At 28.0% G+C, this 9,028-nt stretch overlaps 1 protein-coding gene across 1 annotated transcript in view; it reads right to left on the reverse strand.

Moving 5' to 3' along the window:
- Nucleotides 1-7,878, reverse strand: part of LOC106683239 (uncharacterized) — a gene marked incomplete at its 5' end in the record, with an annotated part of 9,900 nt that extends 2,022 nt beyond the window's left edge. Inside the window, 3 exon segments of the mRNA XM_067047159.1 lie at nucleotides 41-126; nucleotides 6,971-7,101; nucleotides 7,785-7,878. Of these exon segments, the coding sequence (XP_066903260.1) occupies nucleotides 41-126; nucleotides 6,971-7,101; nucleotides 7,785-7,878 (311 nt within the window).
- Nucleotides 7,879-9,028: the final 1,150 nt, after the last annotated feature.

Raw genomic sequence — 9,028 nt, forward strand, 5'->3', positions numbered from 1 at the left:
TATATATGTATATTGAAAAATGTGAAAAGAAAATACCAACTTGACTGTGCAACGTCCATTAGGAATTGTGGTTTATTATGACTGTCCAATGAGGTTGATGATTTGAATGACATTCTGCTGAAAAGACTGAAATTAAAAAAAAAACAACTTTGTATTATAATTTTAATTCAACTGATGGAATCCTGTTGAAAAACGAAGAGGTTCCATTTTTGTTAAGTTTTTGAGTAAAGGTTAATTTTCATAATTCATGTCATAAAAAACTATTAAATTCAGGGATTTTAATCGCAATAAAAATAACAAATTTTAATAACAATGAACTTTGAAGTACCGTCAAAATTGTTTCTTTTGAAAATTACATTGTTCATACGGTTTGCAATATTTTTTCTAACATGATTCTAATTATGTTTCCTGTCTGGGTTTGGTTTGTTGCTATCCCATATATCTGAAACCTCTGTTCCTATAAAATGTAGTAAATAATCGTCTTTCCACTTTAAGAAATCATCTAAAGTAGAGTCTGTAAAAATAAATACAAACATAATTCACTCTCTCAATAAATATTTTAACGTTTCTCGATAAATAAGTCGATTAATATGAATTTTGCGTGAAGATCAGATCAATCGGCCAAGGAAGTACTGGGATGGGGAAATGAAACAAATGTATTGAGTGTAGATAAAGCCGAAACAAATTATTATTGGGCAATTGGTTGAACAGATTGCGAAGAACAAGTATAGTTTGTTGCAAGATATATGATAAATCGAGTAAATAAGAGAAATTAAACTATTAGTACAAGAGCCGAGAAGAAAAAAAGGCAGTTATCTCACCCCAATTTTTGAATGAAAACTATGTATAATTACTAGTCAAAATTGATGAGTCTACCAAGTATAGGTAGTGGTAATAAAAAATGGCGTCTGTTTCAAAACCTTAAAAAAACATTAATTTTTCAATCGGAGCTCTATCTTAAAAACTACCAACAACACTAAAAAATCTAAGAGAACATTATTTAAAGAAGAGTAAATTTTCTGAAATATGAGCCATAATAAAGCTATTTACGTCCAATAGTTATCGAGATATAGCTTTGTAAAAACCAAAATTTCTTAAAAATCTTCTGAAAGATTAGTAGTTAGCTAATTTATTTTGAGAAATCTATATCTCAGGAACTGTGTGACGTACAGATGTCTATTACCACTCAAATTAAAGCTAGTTTAATGGACTATAGAAGAACTTTCTGACCTTTACCTTCGCAGAAATAGTAGTTTTCATGATATTTGCTAAAATAAATTGATTTATAGTTGTTCAAACAATAAGTGTGATTTTTGAAAAACTTCATTTCAGAAACCATTGGACATCTGTACTTCCAAAATATATCTCCTTTCAGTGAAAAATATATCTCTAGATCCATAAGACGCACATATGTCCGACAACACTCAAAATAGAGGAAATTTAACTTGCTATAAAGTAGTTTATGACACTTATCTTCGTAGGGGTAGTAGTTTTTATGATATTCACATATGAATATAAATTAGGAAAATGAAAATTTGTTCATCAAATTATGTCAGATCAAATTATTTTAGCAAATTTCATGTGAACTATGAATGGTTTTTGAGATATGGATTTATCATAATAAATTCACTAACTACTGATCTTTCAGTACGTCCCATACAAAATTTTTATGAAATGTTGCTTTTTAAAAAGCTATATCTCGAAAACTATTTAACGTAAATAACTCTATTAGAGCTCATATTTTAGCAAATTTGCCCTTCTTTAGATGACGTTCTCTTAGGTTTTCTTGTGTTGTTCCTACTTTTTAAGATATAAAGCTCCGAATGAAAAATTAGTTTTTTTTTATAGCTTTGAAACAACCGTCATCTTTTATTCCCCCTACCTATACTTGGCAGACTCATGAATTTTGATTAGTAATTATACATAGTTTTCATTAAAGTAATCAAAAATTGGGGTGAGATAATTGCTTTTTTTTTTCTCTTGGGCTCTTGTACTATATAGGTTGGATGGTCTTTTTGAACAGACCACACAACTTCCAGTACAACATCCATATACTTAAGTCGTGGAGGCAGTTCAAAGAGAATATCACTCAACCTACAATCCATATTCTTTCGTTTACCCGCTTTATGTCGTCCCCGGAATGGACTATAGTTATTATATAGGTATCCAGTTCCTTTCAGCTCTCAAGGAAACCTTCCTTGAATTTTCGGCTTCCTTTATAATGACGAGATGGATGTGGTTCTTCGGGTGATCCAAGGGCCAAGAGGTGAAACAGACAAGAAATAATTAGTGCTTAAACGATCTATCATTGAAAACAAATATGTTATCATTCAGAAAAACTGTAATAATGCAACAAGTGTTATATAAACATAATTTCTACTCTTCTTTCTCTAAACATATAATATGCATAACATACGTATAGTATATACACCTTAATTACTCTCGTATGTAGTAATTGGGCAAAACGTATTGTAAAAATCTATTAAAAAGGATAATGAATTAGTTTTCCAGTTAAGTATTTTCAAATATTTTCTTTTACTATTTTAGTTTTTAGTTTAGTATTCTGGTTTAGAGCCAGAAATCTCACATCTTAAGTCGTTTGCTTTTGGAATATCAACGTTATAGTGCAAGTCCTCGTTAATGTAAATTTCTCTTATCAGGATGTGTTTAAATTGAATAAGTATCTCATTTTATTATATTATAAAGTATCTCATTATTATTTTTTATAAAAATTATTTATCTGAATAAAAAAAAATATATATATTTAGTTCTCCATTTTTAAATATTTTTCTTTTACTATTTTATTTTTTGGTTTACTATTACACATTAGAACTAGAAATGTCACACTGATACATTTTAGATGATTCAGCTGACATACCATTCAGTTTTGGATAATTTACGTTATATGGCAAATCTTCTTCAATGTTCTGTCATCAGGGCGTGTTTGTATCGGAAAATTATCTCATTTTATCTGAAGGAAATAACAGTGATTAAATTTAATCATTTCATATCTGCATAAATATTATCTTATGAATGGAATAGCAGCAGATCATTAAAATAAAATTCATTTATTTAAAGTAGTGTAAAATATCATAGCAGGAATCGGGCAATACAGTATTACAAGATTTCTTAGTGCGACAATAATTATCAGAAACTAATGAATAAAAAATAAAACGATCAATAAAACATTATAAATTACTTTTAAAGGATAAATAATTCATGAATTATTATTATTTTTATCAGCATATTATAAACATATACAGCATAGTAGTATATAAATATACCGCATATTATTATATACACATATAATATACATACAGTGAATCTACTGCCTGTTTCGCAAATGTTGGGCAACATCTAAAGAGAAAAAAGGTTAAATAGACAATGGTCCGATTCTCTACTGTATAGGATAAAATATATATTTTGTATCTTTTCAAGCAAAGTAATTGAGTTCTCATTGCAGCATCATAATGCAGGAACAATTCCTACTAAGAAATATGATTTGACTTCAACTATCACTAGGAACCTTTTTGGTGGACAAATAGAGAACATTTTTAATATTTTTGTTAAACAATACTTTACTTATGCATATTTTTCTCAGCATCAGATAGGCTAAAAAAAATCTAGAAAACCTCTAAATTTAATAAGATTAACTTTCATTTAAATTAATTCGTAGTTCCTTTCTGGATTGTTTTACATTTCGCTTCTCATTTTCCAAAAATTGTGTGTAATTAAGATGCATTATATATCTAAATTTAATTTTTAAATAGATGATAGCAGGACTCAAAAGGAGCCAAAAAATTAATAATTATATTTAAGTAGTAAGTATTATATAATTCTAAATTACGGTATAGTAAAAAAGACAAATGTTTAATCGAAAATATATAGAATCTTTTCTAATACCACTGTAAGGGTTTTTTAAGTGGCTTAATAAAACATAATGCTATTTTTCTTAAAAATATTTTTTTTTTTATATTTCCCTACTTTTGCGAAAGCTTCCGTAGTTAATATGCTGTAAGTCGGTTTTAATTAAGTTGAAGTCTGTTATTGGCTTAGCTGAAATTCATTTTCAGTTTAGTAAAAATATAATTTGTTGTGAAATTCTTTAAAATACAAGTGTTTTTAAAAAGAAAGTAATAATAAATTATTGAACTATATTATTTATTTAGAATAATATGTAAGATAAAATATTAAAGAGATTATGCGAATATAACAAATGAAATTCACCTATTATGAAATTTACAATTAAAGTAATAAAATCACTTAATACTGTCGATAATGATTTTACAAAACTGAAAGCGAATCTCAGCTTATTCGCCAACAGACCTCAATTTAATTAACATCGAATTAAAGCATATCAGACACAAACGGAAATGGGGAATCTTAACTCCAGTAGGAAGATTCATGACTTAACTAAAGTTATCTATAGTATGTATAGTATATATAGAATAATATAATGCAATATATAGTAATATATTATATATAGTAGCTTGTTGCTATGCAAATGCTATTATTTTAGTAATATAGATATATAAATAAGTTTAAATGTTATACCACAAAGTGTGTGCCTCTATAACCGAGACGGGACACATCTTATGTAAGGACGGTTCCCTAGTGTTTCTGTATTCCTTTGCATTTCCACACATTTGCAAATAGGGTATATCTTGCCTTCTCCTTTGAAGCTGGAGAATTGTCACTTCAAATTTTTATGCAATACTCCTATTTAGCTACCACTTAGAAATGCTGTTTCCAGAAGAAGACATTTGTTCTATAGTTTGACTTAATTACCCTCTTCTATAGTTCTCAACTCACCCACACCTCCAAATAAATAAACTAGTATGTTAGAGATAAGGAGCTTCTTATTCTGAATCTAAAGTTTAGATGAGAAGTCTAGCAAAGTTGGTGGAGGACACTCTGTGATACCAGTTTGTAAATTAATTTTTTTTTTTGATATATTTATTTATTGATAGATATTACAATCTGCCACAGAGTTGTGGGCAATAGGTAATAGTGATGAATGATCTCATACATACTAAAATAAAAAAAAAATAAAAAATAATAAAATAAAATAAAATTATAATAAAAAAAAACTCTCTTAAAATATATACAAACAAAAGAATAGACAAGATGAACATAATCAAATTATCTGTATGAAAAATAAATAAATAAAATAACATAATGATAAAATAATATATAACTTAAATAATATATAATTAAAAATTAAAAGACGTTGTGTAATGTCTTTAGACTCCCTTCATATAAAGTGTACCTTATGCCACACTGCCGTCGAACAACGTTTCTGAAGAAAAATGTTTTATGTTGTCAAGCCACTTGAAATCTGCCTTCAAATAATTTTGTCTACTATGCTATTTAATGTATAATTACATAATTATACATTAAATAGTTCCTCAGCTATCGCTTCCTATTTTTTTAAAAAAAGTGAATCTTAGACGAGTAAAACATGTGGATTTTCTGCGTTTATGTTTAGAATAGGACATATGAACTTTTACGTAAAAAAATTTACGTATGCCAAAAAACCTAATTTCTCACAAACCGTTTTGGCAAATCCGAATTGAACTTTAAACCAAACCCGAAAAAAAAACCTGGACTTCATTTATACGAAGGTTTAACTTATTAAATGAAAAAGTATCTGTATCTGGGGTATCTTCGGCCTAAAGAGTAAATTTTGATTTAAAAAATAACAAAACGTTTTTCCCTAGGTCCATGATAACCATGGGTTAGAAAAGATATAAATAGGTAAGTCAAACCATATTTCCTAGAGGAAATTTCATCTGATAGTCCATGCTTAATAATAACTTTCTATATAAAAAAAAAACATGACCCTCAGTTAAAGACGAAATATCAATTTTCCCCCTGTCAGTATAGAATCGGAACATGGCTTATATGAATTATGATGAATGGTTTCCCAGTTCTGCTATCACCTTACGGAACGAGGCCGTATTTATTTCAACTTTATAATTATATATACACGGGATCAATAATTTTCAAAGTTTTTAATTGATCTCCGCTAGGTCATAATGTGGCATTTGGTCTATAGGAAATTAGATTTTAAGATGAATTCATGTCAAGGAATTTTTTGAGAGAAGTGTCCTGAGGCCGAATATCACCAAAAACGGAAATAATTTTTTTTGTTGCGGTTTTTGACGATCTGTGCCTCAACAGTATTGAAAATAAAAAAAAAATTAATGGAATATAATCGTTACAGATTTCATATTCCTACAAAGATCCGTTGTCATAATCCGCTGTAGATTAATACCGAAACTTATTTTATTCGCTCATGATTTTCTTCTTTAATAATAATAATCTTTATTTATTCTGGGATTGATCCCTTTAGAATAATTTACAGACGTCAAAATTACGCTTTGGAGCCTCAGAGTAAATTACAAAATAGAGATGAAATTACAACATTTCATAAAATAAAGTAATAAAATGAATTTAAAAATATACAAATGAACAACAATAATTAACAGAATATATAAAATAATGACAAAAAACAAATAAAATAAAACCACTTGTCTTATCATAAAACATAAGAAGACTTCTGGTAGTATATAAAAATAAAAAATCATTTTTTCAATTTAATTTCAAAGACTTTAGGGTCTTTTGATTATCAGTACCATTTACATTTAAATCTTCAAGTTCAGTAAAAAAGTTGGTAACGCTTTTTGGCGATTGGCGCTTTCAGGGTGCGTTAGATCAAAAAGTTGCCTTATATGAATTCGTCTTAAAATCTAATTTACTTTAACAATTTAAGATAAAGTACCTAATTCCAGAATCAGGTATACTGGAGGCAGAACTGGAGTAGGACAGGAAATCAACAATACCTTCGAAAGATAGCTATGTTACGACCCAGTGAAAATAAAATCTAATTTCCAACAATTGCGAAGTTCAATTACTACAATATTTAGATTAAACACAAAAATTTATAAAATAATCTACCTTTACTTACAAGGGTATATAAGCTGATGTGTTGAAATTTATTTTCCTGCTAAGTAAAGCGGAATCTATTTTAAGGCACCTCCCCCAGTTTGTAAGAGCCTTATTTAGTCGTTGGGTTTCAAACCACGTGCCAGTGAAGAACTGAAAATTAAAATGCATACAATTAATTAAAATAAAATTAAGTAAATGTATATGTAATTATATTACATTATATTCCCATTATAATAATTTCATAAATAAAAGATAATCATTATTTGTTACTAATAATTATTGCAGACTAGATGTTACATAATAAATCAAGATAGATCCAGGGGAACTCGAAAACATTTCTTTTATCTTTTATAATTTCAAATAAAATCAAAGATAATTTAGAGGAAGAAATTTTGTAAATTCGAAATTTGAATTTAAAGCTCTGTAGGGGTTATTTGTATGAGGATAAAACTTAGCTGATAATAAAGATATAGATATACCAGGTCCAATCGAAATTTTTAAAAAATATTTTAAATCGATTATATAGTGTGGCACTTCCGATAAATCGATTATTGAAAAAGTTTCCGCAATATCACAGTGATATACTAGCCTTATATGTTATAGATTCATATGACTTTTCGTTAAGAATGTACACATATACAGACACTCATAATATTTTTCGAGACACGCTTATTTAGACTAAGGGGACGTTCAAAACATGTAATTTGTATTAAGTATTCGGATTCGATATTTTTTACGATGGAATTACTTCAGCTTACTGTATATTACATGTAAAGATAAATAAAGCCATTAAAATCTTTAAACCTAATCTCGATTAAAATTATTTCTCTTACCCTCTTCGGCTCGAAATTCTCTTGCAGTTTGAAACCATGGGCGTTAACGTCACATATTAGTGAGAAAGTGATTAGGAACAGTAAAAAATACAATCTGAAACAGAGGATAGACATTATTAAAACATTCACTCCATCTGCATGTAACTGCAATTATTTAAATCCATGGGCGTACCCGGCGAGGGGTAACTGCTCCCTAAAAGTTAAAAAAAAATTATAATTATTTTTTTCAAGCAAATAATAACTAATAAATTACCGCTATAATTATATACAATTTTCTTAAAGTTTTGGTTTTATACGCCTTTTCCGTTCCGAAATGTCAGAAAAACATATTTTTGAAGAATGCCCCCGTTATTAACCAGCAATAAACAGAATATGACTCACCCTAAATTTATCTGAGATGAGAAAGCAAATGTTTTAAAAAGCTAATATGTTTAATAGCGCATCGCCTCCATAAATAAATTATATTCTTTATTCTCAGTTGCAAGCCTACCTTCTACGCCATAAACCCTGATGAAGACCTGAAATTCAGGTCGAAACGTCGGCATAAAATAAATAAATATGCTTTTGTTTATTTATGTTGTTCTTTGCTGACCGCACCCCCCGACAAACTTCTCCAATTAATAAATTATTAGCTTATTTATAGCTCTTCTTAGATTTTTTTTTAGTTTTAATTTTTTTCTTATATTTTTTAAAATTTTTAAGCACAATAATGTATGTATGTGTAAGTGAATGTCTGTATGTGTTATAAAAATAATTTATAATTATAACATTTCATAGGCATTGATGACGAAAAAGTTTTACGCCTTTAAACAAAAACAAACTGTTCTATGTATTGAAAGGGGGGCAGGAGACAAGCTATTTACATGTAATTAATTCATTGAATACATTTTTGTTCAAACAAATATTTATATAAAAAAGTTTAATTTTGAAATATTGCTTTTATCTAAATGAATAAAAGGTGTAGATCCAAGAGGTATAACTTTCGAAACTAAATCCTTAAATAAATAGTGTTTAATTTTTTCCTCTTTCTTAAATTTTCTAATGTTTAAGCTATGTTTCCGAATTATATGTCGGTAATTGCAGGAGAGTTCATGTTATATTTATTTTTAACTAGATAAACGGATTTAGAGATTTGTTCAAATTAGTTCTTGTTAAAAAAGAATCTTCCTTTATTTATTATCTGTGATAACGATTATAAGAACCGGATTGAAGAATATATTTAACGACAGAATAAAGTTAATTCT

Source organism: Halyomorpha halys, unplaced genomic scaffold (assembly GCF_000696795.3).
Source record: "Halyomorpha halys isolate HHAL.00 unplaced genomic scaffold, Hhal_1.1 Scaffold474.1, whole genome shotgun sequence".
Classification (NCBI taxonomy): Eukaryota; Metazoa; Arthropoda; class Insecta; order Hemiptera; family Pentatomidae; genus Halyomorpha; species Halyomorpha halys.